At 39.0% G+C, this 24,221-nt stretch overlaps 1 protein-coding gene across 1 annotated transcript in view; it reads left to right on the top strand.

Annotated features, from left to right (window-relative positions):
* The first annotated feature begins 5,266 nt into the window (after positions 1-5,266).
* The window catches only part of LOC146472417 (atrial natriuretic peptide receptor 1-like), a 33,535-nt gene continuing 14,580 nt past the window's right edge, over positions 5,267-24,221 (top strand). Inside the window, exons 1-8 of the mRNA XM_085119778.1 lie at positions 5,267-5,490; positions 6,090-6,201; positions 7,178-7,379; positions 8,645-8,780; positions 9,443-9,670; positions 19,460-19,544; positions 21,207-21,306; positions 23,612-23,797. Of these exons, the coding sequence (XP_084975904.1) occupies positions 5,280-5,490; positions 6,090-6,201; positions 7,178-7,379; positions 8,645-8,780; positions 9,443-9,670; positions 19,460-19,544; positions 21,207-21,306; positions 23,612-23,797 (1,260 nt within the window). The 5' untranslated portion in view covers positions 5,267-5,279. The remainder of the gene's footprint in view (positions 5,491-6,089; positions 6,202-7,177; positions 7,380-8,644; positions 8,781-9,442; positions 9,671-19,459; positions 19,545-21,206; positions 21,307-23,611; positions 23,798-24,221) is intronic.

Genomic DNA, 24,221 nt, shown 5'->3' with positions numbered 1-24,221 from the left:
ACTTCCTTTCTCACCCGAATAGCATTCAAGACCCCGGCCATTTTCTTATTAGAGTTTTTAATTCTCGGCATGATGTACACTCAGCTCACATGTTTGTAGAATGGACGTGGCAGAATCCCTATGGTGAACTGGCGGCAGGAAAGCGCCCCGCTGGCAGACCGGAACTGAGATTCAAAGACATCTGTAAACGCGACCTGAAATCCATGAACATCGATACAAACTCTCGGAAAACTCTTGCCAAAGACAGATCAGCCTGGAGGGAAGCGGTGAAAGATGATACCTTTGAGGAAACACTCACATCCAACACAGAAGAGAGGAGAAGGAGAAGAAAGAAGAAACAGCAAGAGGGGCATAAAGACTCTACCTTCATCTGCCCCACCTGTGGAAAAGACTGTCATTCAAGAATTGGCCTTTCCAACCACAGCAGAAGATGCTTCCAGCGGGCATTCCCTAGTCTGACAAGACCGATGGATGCCAATATGTTATATGTATGTGCTAACTTCAAAGCAGTCTTTTGAGCTCAGTTTTCGGTCCATGTTCATTATTTCCTTCCCTTGAAGTTTTATTTTCTAATCTCGTCCCATTTTTCTTCATTTGGGAAAATCGTCCCACAACACTGTATCATTGGCATAAACTCTCACAAGTTTTTCTAGAATACATTTCTAATTTTAGCATTTATTTGTGACAATCTTGACAGAGAACAAACAAAAATACTTAAAACAATAAGATACAACGGCAAAGAGTAAGATGTGTGAGTATTTTTCACTGAAAGTCTTTGTTAAGAACGTTCGTTAAGGACGGTGTCTACTAATAAAGAAGTATTTTTTGGTGTGGTTTATGACAATGCGGGGAAAGCAGATCTTAGCAAGGCCTATTAAAATCCAAAAAGAAAATTAGGTTAACCACGCGTTTTTTTTTTTAGAGATAATCAAGCAACAATTATTCTAAAAACAGTAAACTACAAAGCAATATACGGCGGTTTTTTTTCCAAAATTGAAGCGTTGAATGCATGGTTACCCCAAATTTTCAGTTTTTGGATACCAAGAGCACTTGCTGAGTTCTGCTTTTCCGCATAGTTTTCAACTGCGCAAAAATATCCCTGTATTTGTAAGCACCACCAATAGGAAACCCGAATACCTCGAGATGGGCAGAACGTATGCGTAGTAACAAAAGTAGGCACCGTCCTTACAACCGAGTGTAAACTGAATTATTGTGTGATTTCATTTTCAGTCATCAAAACATTTAAGCTTACGCAAAAGATTTATTCGCTTGTTTGTAAGAATTTTTCAACGATCGTTTTTAGTTTATTTCTGTACTGCATGCTTGCTATGAAATTTCACAGTTTGTTTTCTCCATTTATTGCACCAATGATATATCTGAAGTCTGTTTTATCGTCAGTTTAGCCTCTTTTTCTGAGGTTTACGCTCGGCTTTCTTGATAAGCTAAATTTACTAGAGAGTGACAGTGCTAACGTAGCGTACGGAGCCTGTTCGCAAACCGGTTTGTAGTTTTTAATAAAAAAAAAACTGAAAATAAATAAATAAATAAGTAGTAGAGAAATGAGCGTTCTCTTAAATAAAAACAGAAAAATAAACATGTCATTCTCCGGTCTAGGTCTTCTATAAATGCTATTAAAAAAGAAATTGTGGAGCTCCGGTTTTAGGTTTGGCTAAATATGTATTAAAGGAAAATAAGTGACTGCTTGTGGTCTACCCAACGTTCTCCTTCGCCAAACATCCCGCCATCATCAGTACCTAGAACAGTCTACTGAAAGTGAGGCAAAATCAGACATTTAAAATTACAATCAAGTTTCAACGGGAATCAAGTTTATAAGCAGTTGTTTTGTGTGTTAACTTGTAACAACTAAATAATTAAAATGAAAATACAAATGCTCGAATTAAAACCATTAACTATTCTTTGTGTTAGACTCTGCCATGATTTGAAGCTTACGTTGATACCGTCTTTTCAAAGTTTCTTTATTTCATTTCAACTTATTTAGAGAGTTCTCGGTTTTCCTTAACTAAAGCAATTTTTAGCTCAGTAAATTTGTTTTCATGTCATCTCCGTCATTCTTTTCTTTTTTTTCCCGTCACTCTTGGCCCCAGATCGCTCTCATTCCGGCTAAGGAATTCGCAGTGTTCTGGGAACGAAAATGGACCTCGCTTTGAAAAAACCTCAAACTCAGGTGTTTTCGGTTTCATAGGACTTTGGCTTATCACTGAAGAAAGCGATAAAACATTTGAAATGCTAATTTCCGGGCGTGATCTGAAGCCCCACCACGACCCAGGCAGCAAGATTCCGACATCGGCTTAGGCGTTCACACCGATTAAACCAATCAGAATCAAGACACCTTAATTATCACACGGACTTACGTCAGAGCCAGAAGTCCTCTAGCTTTTCATACACCGACAGAAAAGAAAAAATTCACTTTCTGCTCGCGTTTGAAGTAGGAATAACAACCTCAAGGAATAATTTCACTGTTTTCAAGTTTGTCGCGTTCTCAATGAAAGTTTTTATACACGGCATTATTGCCGTGTTGATATTTTACTTTTATCTACTGCCGACGAAAAAATCCAGTGGGATAGGGCCACAATTCAAAACAAAGCAGAACATAACCATTGCGGCATTGGCTCCGATGACTGGCGAATGGGACGTGGGACGAACCACAGCTGCCGCCATGCCAATTGCCGTTGAAGACATCAACAACGATCCTTCGCTGCTGCCGAACCATCGCTTGCAGTTTGTATTTGGCAATACCAACTGCTCTCCCAACACAGCCTTGCCACTGGTGATGAACTTCTGGGCTCAGCAGAACAGAGGAGTGGATGCTTTCATCGGCGGAGGATGTAATCGCGTGTGCGAGTACATCAGCTTGCTGGCTGGAAAATGGAATCTCCCTGTGATCTCTTGGGGCTGTATGTCTGCTCATTTATCAAACAGGAATACGTTTCCGACTTTTGTCCGTACCGTGGGTAAGTGATTTAATTAACTGATGCATTGAAGTAAATCAAAATTCACTTTACTCGAGTTCGATCCATTTATCTAAACCATCGAAGCTGCCTGTTGTGGTTTTTCTTTATCTGAAATTCCCTCCTTGATTCTTTTGTTTTTAAGCCTTATTTCTTCCTTTCAGTATCGAATAAGGTTCGCCCTCCTTTTCTTCCTTGGAAAAAAAAAATTGGATAAACAGACAAGACCAGACGTGCTGCTGTCTGTCTTACTTTGTAGTGAAACTACCCGGCTACCTGTTCTTTATGTTCTTTCAAAAGGAAGTTAAACGTAAATTCAAACTGAGCCGTCGAGAAATAACGTTTACTGACTCATTCTGCGTAACATACTGGACCGTCCTTTTCGTATCACAGCTGAACCAAGTTAAAAAGTGGCAAATTTTGTTTGAGGGGCGGGAGGGGGTGGGGGGGGGGGGGGGTCGTAATCCCTCTAATGGACTAAACGGGGAGTCTTCACCACTGCAGGGAGCAGAGGAGTTCGGTTAGAGCGAGACAATAAAAACTTCTCACCTCTTAAAGTGCAATCTTGCGTATAGTTTCCCACCAAAGACCTCATCTGTGATGCATTTAAGTAAATTTGTGCTCACCTAACGCTACGCACGCTAACTTACGCTAACGTACGCTAACTCTTCCACAACCGCGCACTGATTATTTGAAGAAAAGTTTCTCATACAGTGGAGCTCAGTTGGGGAACAGTTTACCAATAGAATTACCACAAGCAACTTCATTGAATGATTTTAAGACTAAATTGAGACGCCACAGTTATAAGTAAGATTTTAAACACGGCCTCTAAGAAAAGCAACATTTATTGTTTTATTATTTTTAACTTCTTATAATCCTAGTTAGGTAGATAGATAGTTAGTTGATAATGATAATTAAGTAGCTGATGGAAATACCGTGTCTAAATAAAGTTATATTATCCTATCCTATCCTATCCTATCCTATCCTATCCTACCTTGGAGACTACGGTCGCATTAGTCAGCGGTCGATACATTTCAAAATAATAGCGCTCGCAATAAAACGATCGCAAACAGAGCGATTGCATCTGTTTTAAAGCAATGAACCGTCACAAATTTACAAAAATGCATTGCAGACGAGGTCTCAGGAGGCAAAATATAGAGTGTTTTCATTCACGTGACTACCGGCCATATTGGTTTTTCTGAAGCAAAATGAAGTATTTGCATAAAAATAGAGTTCAATTCCCAGAGGTTTAGTTTGGGACACCAACATGGCCGGCATTTCTTTGTTTTGGGACACCAACATGGCCACCGTGACGTCATGTGAAAACACTCTATACGCATGATTGCACTTTAAGAGGTGACACGTTTTTATTGTCTCGCTCTAACTGAACTCCTCTGCTCACTGTGGCTTCACCCAGAAGGGATAGCTTTTCAGGCAGAAGATATATAAAAGGGTACGGATTTCACGAGCTGAAGTATAGAAAAAGCTAGGGAAAACTATCATTTAAGTATTTAAAGGGTTTTTCAAAATATCCCAAACAGACCAAGCGAAAACAGAGGCAATGTACGTTTGTACTGTAGGTATTTGAAAGGTATACCGTTTTCTATGGAAGGTATGTGAAAGGGTTACGTTTTCCATGTAGCCTACATAACAGGCGTTTGTTTAGCCGAGTGCGAATTGCGAGACAAGAGTGTCCCGCGCTTCACGCTTAGCTAAATAAAAACGCTTGTTATGCAGCCTACGTTTCTGTCAAAAAGGGCGGTGTATTAGCCTGCGAATACAGCCGCCTCTCATCGGCGGCTGTATTCGCAGGCTAGCGGTGTATTAAAGAGTAAAGGTTTTGACCACGGGGTAGAGCCTCGCTGCATAAAATTCTTGTGTCCCCCCCTCCCCGATATTATTTCACCCTTACTAGTGTTAACCTTGTCACTAAGGTTTTAGTCTTTTCAGTCTTTTATGTTATTCCCAAGGTGTATTGGGCTTTCTTGTTTTTCTGTTTTCTTTTGTTTGTTTATCTATTCGTTTGTTTTTATCAGTAAAGGAACAAAATCATGAAAAATGCTTTACCATTGAGAACAATTCTATTTGTTCGAAGAATCATGAAATACAGTGCATAACATGTTTAAATTAACGGGACATCTCTTTCCTCCCTTCATCGGTTGAAGAAGTTTGTTGTTGTTGTTGTGCTTAGTTGACCCAAGTGACCCGACTGTAATTAATTAATTAATTAATTAATTAACGGAATTAATTTTTACCCATTTATCATCACAAGGTCCCTACACTAAAATGGAAAAACTTCTCAAACGACTCATGGAACATTTTAGCTGGAAGCGAGTTGCCATTATCGCCTCTACAGATGACATCTGGCAAATTGCAGCTAACCTGGTCAAAATCGAACTCCTGCGTCACGGAATTAACGTTGCACATTTCCATTCCTTCATTCCTGGCCGTCTTCATATTCTGGAAAGTAGAATTGAACGACACGCTGATCTGATCCGACGAGCGGCTAAGCGCGCAATGAGTAAGTACCACTGATTTTATTGGTGGATTCCATCGATCAACCAACATGTCGCTTAAATGGCGTCGCTGAGTAGGAGAGTGGTATAGAATATTTCTGTTACGATATATTTTTCTTGATATCTTTTGTCAGCGGAAATACGAAGTGGCTTCGAGTTTTCTTCCCGTGTAAAATGATCATGGCAATTCAGTCTGCTAAATAGCCGATGAAATGAAAAAAAATATAGATTGCCTCAATGACTGTCTGACTGATTCGTTGATTGATTGAATGAATGAATGAATGAACGAACGAACGAACGAACGAACGAATGAATGAATGAATGAATGAATGAATGAATGAATGAATGAATGAATGAATGAATGAATGAATGAATTGAATAATGCAAAGACCACTTGTACAAACAGTAGCAAAGTGAAGCCGGATCTTTGTGTAGATCAGGATCAGCAATGTTGAATAAAACGTAAATCCAAATGAAGAAGGTTAGTTTTGTCTAACCGAAATATTGGGCACTAAAATTACCCTTTTTAGCTGCCCGATCAGCCTTGCATTTGTTTTAATAAAAACATATGTCTGCTTTTGTCTTTGTTTGTTGGTTTATTCAGTTTTTATCCTGCTATGTGATGGAGGCGACATCCGAGAAATCATGTTAAACTTTCTGGATCTGGGTCTTCTCAATGGAAAGTACGCTTTCATCACTGTTCACTTGCCCAAACGGTGAGTTTCAATTGAATGTGCAAACGGAACCGTTATTTCTGCTCCAGACAATTTGATATAGAAAACGTGGAGTTCTACCGAAGGGGTTGTCCTTATGGCACTACCAGAAGAGAATGAGTTAAAACAGTTGCCATCTCGTTCTAAGAGGGGGTGGGGACAGGAGTTAAACAAAACAACTAAGGGAAGACGGACCAACAAATCTAGTAAATGTGGGGGGAAAAGATGGGACTTGTGCTGCTGTCCGGGTGTCCGCTTAATATGGGGTCCGCTTAAAGACTAGTGAAGGTTGTTGTACGCTCTTTGATATGGATATTAGCGGGTGCTTCTGAAAACGGGTATTGAAATAATACATCAAACACTAGAAAGCGTGTTTCATCAGATATCCAAACACTGAGAAGTAGGTTGAAAAAACGAGGCGCAACCAAGTTTTTTTAAACGACTTCGAGGTCTTTGATATGGCTTCTCAAATGATCAATAATTCTTGGAGAAATTCAAGGCTAAAGTTGGCAAAATTTTATGGTAATTAGGATCACATATCCAAACCACGGTCACGGTAGTGATTTTCTTTGTTTTCTCTTGATGAATTATCAATGGTTTGAGAAACTAATTGCATGCATCTTCAAAAAGCCGAGAAGCGGTTGAAAGAACGAGGCGCAGTCGTGTTTTATTTAACCAACGTGTTTGGAAATCGGACGAAACACCCTTTCGAGTGTTTGATATAGCTTCTCAGACCATTAATAATTCAAGGATTAATTCAAAGCTCACCAAAATTTATGATAATTAAGATCACATTTCTCGGTAGTGGTTTCTTTTGCTTTATCTTCATGAATTATTAATGAGCTTCCGAATTTTTAGCCTGAAATAGGATCTGGGTTTGGAACACACGGCGGCACAACCCCGGCCATCTGGGACAGGAACCAACTCTAAACCTCTGCCCTTTGGATTAATCCATTTTTTTTCGGTTTAAATATTGTAGCTCCTACATCGGTAATAACACATGGATGGGTAACGATGGACGAGACAATGAAGCTAAAAAGGCATACGTGGGAGTCTTGAACATCGAGCAGAAGTTTGGCACTGAGCTGAGAACAGGAGACAAAGTTACAGCCTTTGTGAATCGCGTCAAAAGTCGACTCAAAAAAGATCCATTTAATGTTGAAATTCCAGAAAATGGCACGGTAAGATTTGCAGGCCGATTATAGCGTACTCTTGCATTGGATGAAAAACGTTTTAAATCAAACTAGAAAATATTGGAATCATATTCAATAAGTCTGTGCCCTGATTGGCTATAACAAAAGTATTATAATAAATCAATTAAATACAATGGTCATGCCACACTACACAGCTCCGCCTATGGCCAGTCTCGTCCCCGGAGCCCGCGCGCGCTTTAGGGCAGCACACCCGGATAATGGAGACATTTTTGCTTGTCCCTTTGACGTCGTTCTTAACCGGATTCCACTGTTGCTAGAGGCCTTATAACCCTCCTAAACTCTGAGGTAAATTAAGGTTACGTACAGTCGAAGCTTTCCTTCCGATCACTATCGCAAGCGACCAGCTCTAGGTACGACCACCATATATGAAACCCCGTTTGAACTGTCACTTAAAGTCTGTAATCAAAAGCCGGCTCTCGTAAGCGACCGCGACCATTTTTGGGAATTACCAACTGGTCTTTTCCTTTGTTTTTAAGCTCCCCGTAAGCAACCACTGAGAGATTCTGATACGTATTACGGTAACTCTTTCATAAAAGTATGCACTTTGTGATCACATTTACAGTAATATTGCACTGCCTAATAATGTTCGGAAATTAAGATCTTGAATCTAAAATTCAAGATGATTTACGGCTGGATCAAGAGTGTTAACCTTTATCCTAAAAGCTCTGGTTAGTGACCAGGGCCCAGTTGTTCGAAGCCCGATTAAGCTAATCCTGGGTTAACGTGAACTTTGCTTCGACTTGAATTTCTAATCAATAAAGATTCTTCCAAAAGATTTTTGTCCTTCAGTATTAACTTAGAATTTTCTTTACCTTTAGCTTGACATTAGCTTTAAAACACACCGCTAAAGAGCGTGATGAAAACCTCGATTAACTTTTCGTGGATAAGCGGTAATCGGCTTTCCAACAGCCGGGCTCAGGTTCTATCGTTTCAGCTTTCGGTTGCTTTCGAGATTGCACCCTCGTAAGCGACCAGCTCTAGTTGCGTCCACTTTTTCCAATTCCCGAAGCGGTCGCTTACGAGAGCTTCGACTGTATTTGTTATTTATTCGTATCTCATGATCACGTTTTGCCGATCCAATATAATATACATCAGTACACTAACCTTAACCATAACCATAGCAGAGGGCGACCTTGCGGTTATCAACTTTTCACTCTTGCAAATTGTCCCCAGACCAACTGCATTTTAAATCGCTTGGAGTTAACTGCAGAAATTATTTGGTTATATGCTAGGTGGAAGCTTACGCTGGAACAATGTACGATGCCGTTTTGCTGTACGCCTTGGCCGTAAACGAAACACTATTATCTGGAAAGAGTATTAGGAATGGACTGGAGGTGTCTAAGAGAACCTACAATAGAGTATATGAAGGTATGGATGAGACAACCGTAAAAGACCCTCCCTCTCGCTCTCCCCCTCCCCCCTCCCCTCTCCCTCCATGGGATTATTTATTTCCAGTCCTGAAGAAAGGAGGAAAAGAGAACAGGGGGGTTGAGATAGTTCAAATCATAAGTTTAAATAAATCGTAAATTAAAGTTTCCAAAAATTTACCACACTGAAACATAGCACTGTCTAATAGGTTATGTCTGACAACGACAAGGTCACTTTTAGCCTATCATAACACTTGTGTACATTGAAAACCAAGTTTTCTCATAGGCAGACTGGCTGATGTTTTGATCATTGGTAAGCCAGAAGAGCGGCCAGAGCTCGTCCCTCGCTAAGGTCCTTGCGAAATTGAAAATGGTGGGCGGCGAGGACCTAATATTTGATCTCGGAAAAAGTGTAGGGAAGACCAGACAAGTGTTTCACGTGACAAAATCTCCACCGTGGACCAATTTTGCTACGCGTGCTAGGTCTTCGCTGCCTGCCATTTTGAATTTCATGATCAGGACCCTGTGGACATGTTTGAGAGTGGCCTTTCACCTAACTCAACTTAGCCGGTCGGAGGGGGGAGGGAGGGTGGAGACGGGAGGAACACAAAATGAATCTAACTATTGAGACACGTTTTAAACGTACTTGTTCTGTGTCCGCAGGTATCGCAGGGCCAGTGTACATGGACAGTAACGGCGACAGAGATCCCGATTACGTAATTCAAACTTTAATCGATGACAGGTTTGAGGACATCGCTTACTATACTCGTTATAATGACAACTTTACCATCAGGGAGGGGGTGACAATCGTGTGGCCGGGAGGGGTCACTTCCGCGCCCATAGACAGTCCCGAGTGTGGATGGCAAGGGGAACTTTGTTACAATGACAGTGGTAAGTTACATTCAGTACTTTGACCATGGAAATGTTCGATACGATCATTTCCGGGCGACAAACTTATGAAAAAAACCTTTCGGACGATTTCTTGGCACAAAACAGACAATTTTTTCACGAAATTGTGAACTCACACTTCGAAGCGACCAATGGATTAAATGATGTTTAATTTGTTGAAAAGTTCTGTTTAGACAATTAATTTTTTTTAATCGAACAAAATACGCGAGATACTACAGCAAAATGAGAAAACCTTAAAATTGAATGACTGGGCGCTTCTAATTGATAACGGCAACTCATTCCACAGCATAGATTTTGCGCATGTAAAGAAAACGATCACTCAGCTTGTCCATAGATTTGAATTTAGGATAGCTTAGTAAGGTCCGGTTGAGACGCCGTACTTCACATGAGCCGAATCGAATTCAATTAATTAAGTTCAAGTGAAGTACGGCGTCTGAAACAATTTAGAACGGCCGATTTAATTCGGATAGGGGCTCAGCTAATCTCGTACCCCGATCTCAGTCGTCGGTTCGGGAATGTCGAAATGTGAGATCTGGTAAAGTTCGATACAACGCCATTTCTGGTTGGTTACCAGAATTAAGAGTGCCTCATTCTAATCTGCTCTGTGATTGGCTCTTTCCTTCTGTGTTTGGTTTTCGCTCAGTTCGGGGAAGAAACAAAAACACGGAAAAGTTTTCGCTCCGATTAAGATTGTCATGCGACGTTTTAATACATACATGCCCATTGTGTGGGGAGAGAACAGTGAGAAATTGTTTTTTCGGAAGACAACAGCGACTTTAGCCGAAAAGAGTTTGCAGTAACGTTCAAACGGCCTTGCCAAATTACACAAGTTTCCAACACGATGGATATAAGCTTGCTTACTTTTGGGGATAAAATGGAGGTAGGTCATATATTTTTTTTTGGTATTTCTTGACAAAAAATGATTTTTTTTAAAATGATTATTTATTTAGTAAACGCAAATTAATTTCCCCAACATACTTTACCTTGAGTTCCTGAACACGCGCGCCGCATTTGCTAGCATATTTTCAGTTTTTGTCTTCTGCTAAAAGACTATTTTCCTTCTATAAATTGAACTGGACTTTGAGTAAGAGACTTCATAATATAATATTAGTCCTTTCAGACCAGTGTGCTTATTCCTTCAAGATCCATACAACATCTCTCATAGGACTTTGGAGAAATTGATAGAGTGTCCACACAATATTATTATTCATCTGGTGAGATCAATATCCCTCCCACCCCTCAGCTAAGAGAAATGAAAAATGTCCGACTTATGACCGCCAAAATAATAGTAATGAAACCCGTACTACAACAGAGAACACCTTGTCTGAACCGATTAGGGCTCTTTATGTAAGTGTAGTTAGTTTAATTTTATCCCCTCTCTCCCACCTACTGAGTTAAAAAAAATTGGATCCAAAATATAAAACTAGCCTTCCTCTAAAATAAAAATGGGGACATTGGTTTACATGTCTGCACCACCTAATGTTTTGCAGGTCTATGCTTGTGATAGGCTTTAGAAAAGAAGTAGTTTTAAAAGGAGGACATACCTCTTTGGATTTGACATCACTTATAGTTTTTAGAATCTTTTTGCCATTGTTCTTTTCTTCAAGATAGGGGAATTTCTACATTATTTTATCATTAGTATGGAGTCCTTGAAGTACTAAACACACTTCATTTACTACTTCCATTGTTAATCCTTAGCACATTCTCTAATACAAATAGTTATCACTGGCCTCACCCGTACGAAAATTTCGGACCTGACAGAGGCGGAATCCGGCCTGACTTCGGCGGGAATACCGTTGATAGAACCAAACATCAGCAAAACAAGAATCGGGCAAAAAAAATGTCTGGCTCCAAGCTAATAAACCAGACAAATGTTACGCTCGTGTCTGGGTCACGGCAGCCGCACAAGACACTTACAGGAACAGAACAAGAGCCAAACAACCTCAAATGACTTTTCCAAATTTAATAAATTTAATAAGTAGCTTGGCACGGGCCTGATAAGAGACTGACACGAGATTGGAAAGAGCCAGCCAGACAAGGTACGTTTGGTTTCTTTTCAATGAAATTGATCGCAAAGACAATGTTAAGACTAGCTGTTACAGTGTCAAGGAATATAAATAAAGCACGAACAGCGTTGTTTATAAACACACCTGCATATGGTATTACGGTCATCACGCTGCTCGACGGACCGCAAAATTTGGAAATCCCAAACTTGACCTCATTCATGCAGGACGCTGAAAAAAAAGCCGAGTTCCGTCTTGACAAATGTTTTGAAAATCAGGTCATTCCGCCAGCTGAATCCGCAAAGAAGTCGTTTCGCTGGATTCCAAGATAAACGTACGTCTCACACTGCACGTACGGCGATGCGTTGTTTTCATTCATTCTTAGCACGCGGTTTACCATAAGAGACATCGACATGTTGCAGATAAGTATCTCATTGTTTGAATTCATTTTTGATTGGTTAGCTTCGAGATCAATTGACGGTTACAGTTACTAATTTTGGCGCTTGGAGTATTAACCGTATTTTCAATGTGCGCGCGCGAAACAGTGCAATTGCAGTTACCGTCTTTCTTTTAGGCTTGTTAAGTTAGCAGTGATCGCTTCTTCCTCAGTGTTTTTAAGATCTCTTCAAGGATTTAACAAAGTTTTAGAATGTCGCTGTTCGCATGCCTTTATTTTGATTCAGACAAAAGTGTATAAAGCATTTTACATGTAAATGTAAATTGCGAGGATCTGAAAGCAAGCGAGATATATATATGTCGAATACATCTGCAGCCTGAGGAAAATGGAAGCAAGAAGAGGTTCTTAGCAACCATCCCAAAGGTTTAGGGGAGAGGTAAGCTACATTATCTTGTTATAAAATAAATGTCAGTCCCTTAGACTGGAATTTTTTTTCTTTTTTGAAGGAGACTCTGCTCGGAGGGTAACCGAACTGTTCCAATGGCTAAATTCCATGTTCGGTAAATTTCAGCTGCCAAAACGAGGAGAGGTCGACTTAAAATTTAGAAAGCTTTATCAATTACGATTTACATTAATTGAAATCGTCCGTCTTTTATCCGACGAAAAATTCAGTAGTGTATTGAAATGTTGTAAAGTATGACCGGCCGGGTGACCTCGGACCATCTGAGAATCAGGCTCTATGCCCTGCAAAATAATTAGACTGAACTCACACCGAAACACACAAAAGGCGAACTGCACTTTACTCATGTTTTTGGAACTGAATAAACTTGATTTAATATTCGCAAACCACAACATTCTCTGCCTCTTCCCCAAGATCGCTCTTCGAAAGATCCGGCTCACGCAACGCGTGTGAGAGATTATACTCTTCGCCGGGGCGATCGGGCTTTGCACTAATTGCACACAAACGCTTGCAGTTTAACTCGCGGCGCTATCATTTTTATATTGATAGCATAGCTTTTTTGTTATCTGAATGGATATTTAGAACAACTGCAGCATCACAGACTTTTGCACTTGTTATTTTGCAGATTACGTGGCTTCTCATCGCATCGAAAATGTCAAGGAGCAGCTAACTTACATCGACGCCAACCAGATCATTTACGCACAAAACTGAGGCGGCGTGCAGCTAAGTGATCTCCTGTCTATTCAGCATACATATTTATTAAGGAACATTTGCTTTGTCGTATTTAATCTTTCGAGGATAAGTTGAGCAAATTATAAGTACATCGGTAAGTTTCCTTCAATTAGTGCAATGAATGTGTATATTTTTAAATTAGTTTGACACATGCAAGAAAAAAAGAAATTATCGCCGCAAATTTGTTAATTTCTTTCAGATTGTGTCTGTAGATTTAACACTGTATGGATATAGTAAAAACTTATTTTTATTGTATCAGTTTTATTCCATGAATCTATCAATAAAACATTTAATCGTTATTTCTATGTGTTTATATGCGTTGTACGGCCGTATTCAGGTTGCAGTAAGGCCGGATATATTTTTGCCAATTACATCACAGATTATTTACGTTGTCCGGCTAATGTCATGCTCGTTTTCTGGTTGTTTACGATTTTTCGTGCCCTGCTCGTGTCTCGCTAATTCCCGCTCGTTTTAGGTTAGGTGTCTTGTTCCAGTTAGGTTCTTTACCGCTGTGTCCCGTTCTGCTCGTGTTCGGTCAATGTTATGCCCGTGTCAGGTTGAAATGTCTGGCCGAATTCATGCTCCCGTTTGGTCAGACATTTTCGTACGGGCAGTTTCTCCTTTATTTCTTGTTAACTCTGCCTTAATTTCTTCCACCTGATTTCTAGGGAGAAGCAAGTTCCTAAAGCTCCTATCAGTGATGTGAATATCTTCAAGGGCTAAAACAGCTGGACACAGCGCAACACATAATTAAGAGCAATGACAGTCATTTCGGACAATAGATATCACAACAGCTGCATTTCTCACACAAAAGCCAAAACCAAAGTGGTTATAAGCAAAAATTTTCCCCTGCACAGATTTCTGGGGTATTTACACTAATCTGTCATGATGGGTTGCATTTCTTTAATATTAATTTGCACCAATATGATTGTTGTTAAAATAAAGTTTTGATGCAGCAGGCTTCCCATCTCTTCCACTTTCTTGGAAAAAACTTTCCATAGTTTGCCGAAGACCAAAATGAATAAATTATTATCCTTCCAACACAATGAGAATCAAACCCCATTCCCAAAGATTGTGGCAAATAATATTCATTGTCAGTCTGTAGAGAATGAGACTGAGCCAAAAGTGCATTTTGAGGAATTTGGGGAGTAAGGTAGAACTGGTGATCCCCAAGCTTTCCACCCAAAAAGGCACCCCCAACTCCACACAGTACTAATGATGAGTAAATAATCGGCTGACAGGCTTAATTTTTGACATTGGTGGTGATAAGTTCATCTGCTATGGGCAAAAATATGTAATCAAACTGGTCAACATTACTTTGTGTTAAGATAGGAGGGCCTTTGTAGTACTCCATAAATCTTTCATATTCAAACTTTGTATGATTGTAGTTTGGTTGTTTTTCTGTTGCTGTTGTTGTCATGACAACAATCTTCGCTGTAGGGAATACTGAGGAAAGTGTTCCTCGTTTGCTGTACTCTGAAGTTGTGCCCCCTGAACAAAGATGCAATTAATTAAGAAAAAACTGTAGTCATTCACTGGGATGTTGTTATTCTTTCCATTAGAATAAGACAATATAATTACCAGAAAATGGATAATGAGAAGGCTGAATAAAAAGGGATTCTCAAGTAACTAAGCCCTTTTTGACGCATGGGGTGGTGGAAGGACGAAGCATAAAAGAAGCTGCGATAATCACCAACAATATGGCTCTGTATTTATTAGCTTTTAACCTTTAAGCCTCAGTGTCAACATACAGTTTCTCCTTACTGGTCTCTACATTTCCATTTTTCATAGTAGCATTATAGGGAGGTTGTTGAAATATCAAGAAATTTCACCACTGGTGATCTCATGACCTCTCCTTGATTGTGTATTGATAAATATTAGGAGAAATTTTGATACTGATCACTACTGGGGCTTAAAGGTTCAAGGTTTACTGTTCTGATATTTTTTGTGTACTTGTGTGAAAAGTCGTTGAACATAATTTTGTGTTGCTGGTCTTAATATTAAGAAAAGTTAGGACCTGACATGGGTGCAAATATCAATACAAGAAAATTTTTTTTGCTCAAGGAATTGGCATCAACAAGGAATTTTCATCCAAGACAGACACTGTTTTCAAAGTTTCTTTTCCCCACCACTTCTCTGCAGTGGGTTTGTGTCTGACAGTTTGATTAAATGTTGTTTCCTGGCTATGGAAGGCCATGGTTAAGGAATACTTAGGAATTCATGGTTACTGAAGATCAGCTTACTGTGAAAGCTGTTGTTTTGCTGCAGAAATGGGTGACAGTTCATTAGAACACACAGACATGCACAGGAAAACAAATAGTGGAAATATTTTTTTTTATTTGTTTTCTATTTATCTGCCATTTGCTACTTTTATGAGCCCAAAAGACCTCCACACCTTCCTATTATTATTGTTATTATTTTTTTTTTTTGCTGAAATCAAGGATCCCATCAGAGGTGAGTGTCCAAGCACCAAGATAGCTGCTTTGGACATAAAGAACCTTGTATTATTCTTAGTGTATCATCCTCTATGCATGTACAAATAATGCAATGCTCAGTACAACAATGATTATTTAAGCAGCTCATTGTGCCTTGCAAATCAAATGCAGATAATGACCTTTGTTCTTCATATCAAGAGTCAAATATTATTAGACTTGTGTATTATGTGGTTCTAATTTTCGAGTCTGTGGACTCCTATGTGTAAAATTATAACCTTTATTAACATGTCATCAAAGAAGCAGTCGAGGGGGCATGTCCCCTAAACTTAACATAAATTTCAGGTGAAAACTTTTCAAGTGTTATGTGATAAAGGTGAATCAAGAACCACTGAAATGGAAAGCTCATCACTACCAAATAAAACTCTAATGGGAAACTCATAGGGACTTGCTCTGTTTGCTCACATGTTGCAAGTAACCAAACATTCTTCAGATCCCAAATCCAGATGTGGTACCTCCATTTCCCAAAAGAAATTCAAACTTCCATTTTTGAGAAAAAAAACCCCCTTAAAACAGCAAGGGTGTACTCGATATTTTAATGTTGGACATAATTGGGCGCCTACCATTTACACGGACAGGTCTTTCTGGTTTGCTGGTATATAACCAAGACAGTAGCATGGTGTTAGGGCTAGGATGGTTCATGGTTCATTTATTTCACCTATTTACACAACATTAACATAGAAAGAACAGTATTACAACAAATGATTACAAGAAAAAAATAGATACAGTACAAATTATAGAATGTGTGTGGTGGTCAAAGTAGCAAAGGCTTTCTAGCTGACCACCACCTACTTTTAAGTAAACAAAGAAATGACACTGAGCTTTATTGAGATATTAGAAAATGTAGGAAATGTTTGTAGAGCCTAGGATGTACAAGAGAGAATTACACTTGTGTAAATTAAGGTATGTTCGAGATATACTGAACCGAGCAAGAAATCTAAACAGGACAAGCGTAATAAAAGAAGAACAAAGCAATAAATAAATAAAAACAAAAAAAAGCAAAAAAACAACATACAAACAAACAAACAACAACAACAACAAACAAAAAGAAAGGAAAAGGAAAACACATCATCAGCAGCAACAGCAGCGACAACAAAGATCAAAATATAACCAGACAATTATTATTATTATTATTATTATTATTATTATTATTATTATTATTATTTTTAACTCTATTATTATTATTTGATAGTTACATACTATTATATTTGATCATTAAACAGAACATACATTATTTGATTGACAAGAGATCAGGTGGGCCTTATAAAGTTTCTTAAACCTGTTAAAAGTTTTTGTTTTTTTCAATGCCACGGGGACAGTTTCCCATATGACAGAAGCAGAGTACTTAAAAGTATATATTTGCCTATGTTAGTTCTAACTTGTGGCCGGTGAAAATTAAGCTTGGCAGAATTTCTGGTGTTATAGGAGTGGACAGTTGTTGTAGGTAGGAGGAGGCCCTGTTTAGCTGGTTCATATAAAATTATATTATTACAGTGACCTTGAGTTGTGTCCTTTGGCCTGTAAAAGAAACCTGCCGCATTTACACAATCCATTTGGTTTGGAAATTTAAACCATTAACTTATGGAAGAAGGAGAATTTGTGTGACCAAATCAGCTGAAAGACTACAAAGAGAAGAAATAATTTTTACGTATCACTGGTAAACCACAATTTCTGAAACTTTGCAAATGAAAATATGACATGAACCATTAGACTTTCCAATGCGAAATTTAACACCAAGATGCCAATCAGTAACTCTATTGTGCCTCATCTACAACAACGACCACAAAATTTTTCTGATAAAGCTTCGACAACAAAAACTCTCTGCACTGTCTGTTGCTTCCTTTACCTTGGGGTGCAAAAAAATTATGTGACATTTCCCTGCCTGTAAATTACAGTATCTTCAATACAGTTACCATCTAAGGCGAAAACTGGTACAGCTTACTCCTGTTGACTTAAGTCTTTTAAATTGATCGTCGATAAGCACGTTGATCTTGAGTGGAGAAAGCACAATTACGATGGATTTGTTCTTGGAACAGTTTTCATTACAAAGATGGTCTACATGGTCACAAAGGGTAGGAACTAATCTTAGTAAAAAAGTGATTTACCGCGCTTGTTGATTGCAATCTCTCCTGTTGCCTTTTTCGTTTTGGTTTAAGTTTCAAGTTTTGCTGTCCTCTCGACCGAAGAACGTTCCGAAGAGCACCCTCGAAAGCGAAAACTCACCAGGAATGATCACAGTTACGAGCCGGCGGCCATTCAGCACGGTGGACAAAGGATGATGGGTAGGCCCGTATTCCGGGCCTCAAATCGAACTTTACCAGATCTCCCCTCCGCCTGACCGTGGGAGATCTGGGTACTAGATTAGGGCTCAGCCATTTTTCCCGCCTGGCTCATCCGGGAATAACGGCTGTGGACCGGCTTTGATTCAGACGCTGTACTTCACATGAGTCGAATCAAATGCAGAAGTAATTACATATCTGCAATTTTCTTCAGTCATAGTATGCTTCGATGTATTACCACCGATTTCATTGATACGCGTACCTCGAATAAAAAATCCCACGAGCATTTGGCGATTCACTTCCGTCAATCATGCGCTCCTTATATGGTGTTATAGGAATGCCGCTCTTGTTTTCAAAAATATGGCGGCCACTTTGTAGCCTGTTTGTTTGACATGGTTGACTTCTTATTCTTCTAGTTTACGTTGGCGAGTGGTGTATTTGCTCGTGCAGGGGTTGCACATCGATTGATGGAAGCCACCGCGCTGACTGCATGTCTTTCCTCTTGCGTACTGCACTGAGCCATCCCTGTATAATTTTCATCTTCTTACACTCCTGGATATTGCTCAATTACTCTCCTTATAAACAATACGTCATGTGCTGTAAATGATAAAAGGGGATCAATGTCATCTACTGCATGCTCGTTTATTTATGCCGATTTATGCGATTCTTTTTTCACCTACCGTCCATTTGTCTTCTTTTCCCGTCCGGGCTGTGTAATCAACCGTGGAGGTGTTTCTGTATTTTTCCGAATTTTCTTCACAAATGTCAACCCCACTTTCAGAAGTCTTGCTATAGCGATCGCGCTCAACCCCTGCACGTGCAAAACACCAGTCGCCAACGTAAACTCGAAGAATAAGAAGCAACCATTTCGAACAAACAGGCTACAAAGTGGCCGCCATATTTTTAAAAACAAGAGCGGTATTCCTATAACACCATATTAGGAGTGCATGATTGACGAAAGCGAATCGCCAAATGCTCGCGGGAGTTTTTATTCGAGGGTTGCGAATTTAACTTAATCCCGGCTTTAAGTGGACTTTGACTCAACTTTGATCACTAATAAATAAAGATTCTTCCAAAGATTTTTGTCTGTAAGCTATGACTTACGACTTTTCTTTACCATTAGCCCAAAATTAGTTTTTAAAAACATTTTTAACGAGCGAGATAAGAACCTCGGTTGATTTCTAATCGGGGGTTAGCGTTAATCGGCTTTTGAACTACCCGAAACCGAGTTTTAAAAACGGAGGTTATTTTGCGGCACCTCTTAAAAAATTACATTACCTGTCTCGAAAGACAATAGCATTCCGGCGATGGTACAGATGATTTACAACATACCTAATTTAGAATCTTTCTAATTTTCTATCTATTCTATCGAGTGATACGTTTATTTATTTTTCTGTTCATTTTACAGAGGACAGCACGACTTACATCATCATCGCCTGCTGTACTGTCTTTGGATTCGCATTTGTTACTCTGGTGTTTGTGTTTGCGTACAGGTAAAGCGGTTTTCAATTCTTGGTTTTCACATGACGTCATAAAAAACTGAAATCCATAACTAAACACATTTTTGGGTTTTTATCTTCATCACATAAAAGAAAATATAAATTTCCATCGGCTTGCTTGTTTTCAGCAGGATAGCATTCTTTTTTTTTTGAAAATAGAGCAGTTTGAATTTTAGATTTTTGCGCAGTGCGTGACAGAAGGATTGCTGCTCTAAACATGTCACGTACATGAAAACATCGATTTGCCTTGTGTGTTGTTTTAGGTCTGATCAGCTAACATGTAATAGATACGTCTATATCAATGTGTGAAAGTTCAGCAGAGAGAAGATAGGCTTTGAAATAACCAAGATAAACTCCAGATGTTTTTGCTGGTTTCCGGCCGCCATGTTGGTGTTCCTCAGACGGGGCACCAACATGGCTTCCCATACTAAACTCTGTAATTTTCCGTAGTACATTTTCTCGAATAACTCGATTAGGAGATATCGCACAACCCTGTGGCTTTCACACGTTGTTTATGTATCACTCTTCTATAACATATCAATTTCTTGACTTTATCTATTAAATGGTTGAGGATTTTATTTTTTTTTTACTTGCGTGACGATGTGTGAGGTGGAAGCCACCAATTGCGGTCCCAAAGTAATCATCCGACCAATCACAACAGACGTAAACAGTGCAATGAACCAATCAGAATTCGAAGCAAACACTTGTAGCAAACACCCAACGCGGGAAAATGCGCGGGAGAGGGTCACGATTGTTTTTGATTTTTCTTCTTGTCTTGGTTAAGAAAGTGGCACGAGGTTTGTTAACCAATCAGATTTATCGTACTGTGTTAGTTTATGAAAAAATTGTGTTCATTGGAGGTTAATTTTTAGAACCATTTGAATAATTATTGAATAATTATCGATGTTGTAACGTTGTTATTGATTTTATGTAGTTGCTGGGGGCAACGGTTTATAAGCTTGATGACTGATCATCAGCGAAATAAAGAGGACACGAATTTAATAAATCAGTCATTTATAGCATTGTCCCATTCCCCTTCACGGGCGAACCTTCGACTGTTAAGATTTTGTTGAAAACAAACTGGCAAATGCCCCTCGATATGGACAAACGAGCTGTTCAAATGCCTCAAGTTACATTTAAAAAAAGAATTTGATCTCCTACTTTCATGGATGAAAGCTAATTCAGTTCAGGCCAAATTTTAAAAGTCTCTTATTTCTCAGTATTGTTCTATTGAAAATTCGGGTCTGCGGATCTATCATCTCATTTATGTTCTTCTTGGACAAAGGTAGTTACAAATTTATTGTCTTTGCTGATGAACTTATCACTGAAACAAAGCCACTGTGCTGTGGTGTGAAAAGAACCAAGTCATCATTTTCAATTTTTCTGGCACGGACACTTTGAAGAATGCCAAACAAATGCCCAGAGGCTTGTTGAATAGGCCATTTCCGAGTTGATTTGTCCCCAATTATGAAGGCGAGGCTAAGTGAATGTAACTTAGTTTTCGTTCATATGCAAACAAAACTAATTTTTGCATGAAAAGCTTTGCACTTAGCCTCGGTTTCATAATGAGATTCACAGCAAATCGGAAATGGCCTATTGGCTGATTCCTAAGGTATTTAAGAAATAAGTTTAAAAGCTCCCTTAATCCCGTTACAGGAAACTTATTTTCGAGCTCGATCTTGCCCAGAATCAATCATGGAAAGTTAAACAGGAAGATATCGTCCTTCGGGACACCATCAACCTCTTTGGAAACTCGGTAAGTTGAATCACGAACACACAACGAGAACATGCATATAAATTAAGGTCAGCTTGGATCTTAAAATTCAATAGCAGCTTAGAATTTCCGGGAATAAGCCGTTATTTTCCCAGATCAAAAATAGGTACCGTCACAGAACACTTATCCGGATAAATTTGAAAACGCATCTTTCTTTTTTACTCTGGAGTTGGTGTTCTGTCAAAAAAAAAGCGTTGTTTTCCATCACCGAAAACGGTGTTATGAAAACGCAAACGCCCTTAATTAAGGGTGGATGACAACAATTTCTTTCCTTAGAATTTTTGTTGTGACTTCTTGTTTTTGTTTTGTTTTTCATTAACCTATTACATAAGTCATAGATTCATTATTATTATAATCATTAACATTAATTAAATTAAGAGTTTCAACTTTTTAAATGAAAACACCATAATTGCCTAAACATTGAACGGAAAAAAGAAACAAAAATTGTTACTCTTAGCATTACATTGTGCTCAGCTACTTTAATTATTTTCCTCGAACATTTTCCATTTTCTCGAGAAGAAATACATGCTATTGGAATTTGCATGAATATATTTTTCAGTTCCATGTTTAATTAAAGGAATTGCTTTGAAATGGTTAAAAGTCTGCTTAGTCTTTCTATTTCTACATGACCACAAATATAATTTCCCTAAAACTGTTATATAATTGAACAGATCTATCTCCCCTGTTAGAACTCCTACAATAATATCCTGGGCATGATAAGTAAGCGACTTCTTTTTGATGTCATAGACCACTGTTTTCCATTAAAAAGGCTCCGCTGATAATAGGATTTGTTATGCAATGTTTAAGAAACGAGCAGGAGTGTTTTATCGGGTTTAAAACCGCGAGGAGCCGCCGAGTGGTTCTGGACCCGACAAAACACGCGCTGCGAGTTTTTTGAACTGGGCTTCAAAAACGTTCCTGGAAAAGTGTGTGTCAATAGAGTTCATAACAATTATGCCTTTGTGAACGTTGAAAATTAGCATACGAGAAAAACACAGCATACTAATGAGGAGCGTTCAGTATCAGCTGATAAAACACTGCATACTAATAAGGAGGAGGTTTATCGATATAAAGTCACTGCACGTGATGTATTATCGATCATTTGATAGGTCAATGGGTGTATGAATTATTAACGAGTTTTTGAAGTAATATTTCCCAAACTCATTAATAATTCAAAAGCCAAAGACAAAGGAAATCATGCACCGTGACGTGTTTGGATATCTGATGAAAAACTCGTCCTTTTTGCATCCTTAATTTCCCCTTCGAAATAGGTTTGTTTGAGAAGTTATATCAAACACTCGCCACAGTGTTTCATCACAATATCAAAAACCTCGAAGTTCGTCAAAAATACTCCGCTACGCGTCGTATTTTCAACTCTCTTCTGGGTGTTTGATATATGATGAAACTCTGGGTCAGTTTTTAAAAGACAGTTTAGACGGTGTTTAACAAAACCACGTTCTAAGCCATTTTCAATTTTGCCAAAAGTCATATCTGAACATTGTCTGCTGCTGACGGTAACAAGAAGGCTTGCATCCCAGACTAAAAAACTACTTATCTAGTTAAAATAAACCACTTATAAACATGTTTGGAGGCCCACTGATTTTCTTAAGCTGCATCCTAAGTTAGACTGTGTTTAAATAACTGGCCCACTGTGTCTCGTGTTTGATATATTACTTCTCAAACTCATTAATAATTCATCAAGCGAAAACAAGGAAAATCACTTCCGTGACCGTGGTTTGGATATGTGATCCTAATTACCATAAAATTTTGCCAACTTTAGCCTTTAATTTCTCCAAGAATTATTGATCATTTGAGAAGCCATATCAAACACTCGAAAGTGTGTTTCATCAGATATCCAAACACCTCGAAGTCGTTTAAAAAAACTCGGCTGCGCCACGATTTTTTCAACCCACTTCTTAGTGTTTGGATATGTGATGAAACACTCTTCCTCGTGTTTTATATATTACATCAAGCACGAGAAAGAGTGTTTCATCCGATTTCCAAACACCAAGAAGTGGGTTGAATAAACGATGCTCAGCGGAAGTTTTTTTTTTAACCAGAAACGAGGTGTTTGGAAATAGGATGAAACATTCTTTCGAGTGTTTGATATAGCAACTTAAGCCAAAATAATTATTGCAGAAGTTTAGAGCAATACCACGCCAAATTTTATGATAATTTTAAACCATTTTTTCCAAACCTCCTTCACAGTTGTGATTTCCTTTGCTTTCTCTTCATGAATTATTAATGAGTTTGAGAAGTTTATATAATTACTTTGGTTATTTCAAAGACACACTTTAATTCTGTCCGAACTGTGAGATCCCGGATGTCTGGTGAACGGTCCAATCATTTCATTCGATTTGGCAGTCGACAATCATGTGAAAGTGTGAGATCCGCTGACACTCAGTGCTCTGCGAGGTGGAGCTTACAGGAGCAAGTGTTTTCGTCAGGCTTCACCAACATCGCTTTCAGTAAGGTAAGGAGTGGGAAAGGGCAAGGAAAGAAAAACCACTAGGGAGGGGTAGGGAATAATCTAGTCGAGCCCTTCGAGGATAACTGCAACATTAAGGAAAGTAAGTATAGTAAAGCCAGCGACACATCTGGCGATTTTATACGTTGATCGCGGCGAATTTGATCGCCAGCGAAAATCCCAAGCAATTTTCGCCACCGATTGATGCGGACAAACTTGGCGATTTTTTTCGCCGATCGCGGCGATGTGGTTGTTTTGAAAAGACATGTGATAAAATCGCCCAACCTGATGGGTTGGCTTTACTGGCGATTCGCAGCAATGACCGTAGAAAATCGCGGGAACGAACACATTTGGCGAATGCCGCCTAATTTAATCGCCAATATCTGACATGACAGATATCGGCGATTTTATACGCCGACCTCGGCGATCG

Source organism: Pavona decussata, unplaced genomic scaffold (genome assembly GCF_977016875.1).
Source record: "Pavona decussata unplaced genomic scaffold, jaPavDecu1.1 SCAFFOLD_100, whole genome shotgun sequence".
NCBI classification, from domain to species: Eukaryota; Metazoa; Cnidaria; class Anthozoa; order Scleractinia; family Agariciidae; genus Pavona; species Pavona decussata.
Note: the sequence above shows the minus strand (reverse complement) of the source record. Positions and strands in the feature narration are given on the sequence as shown.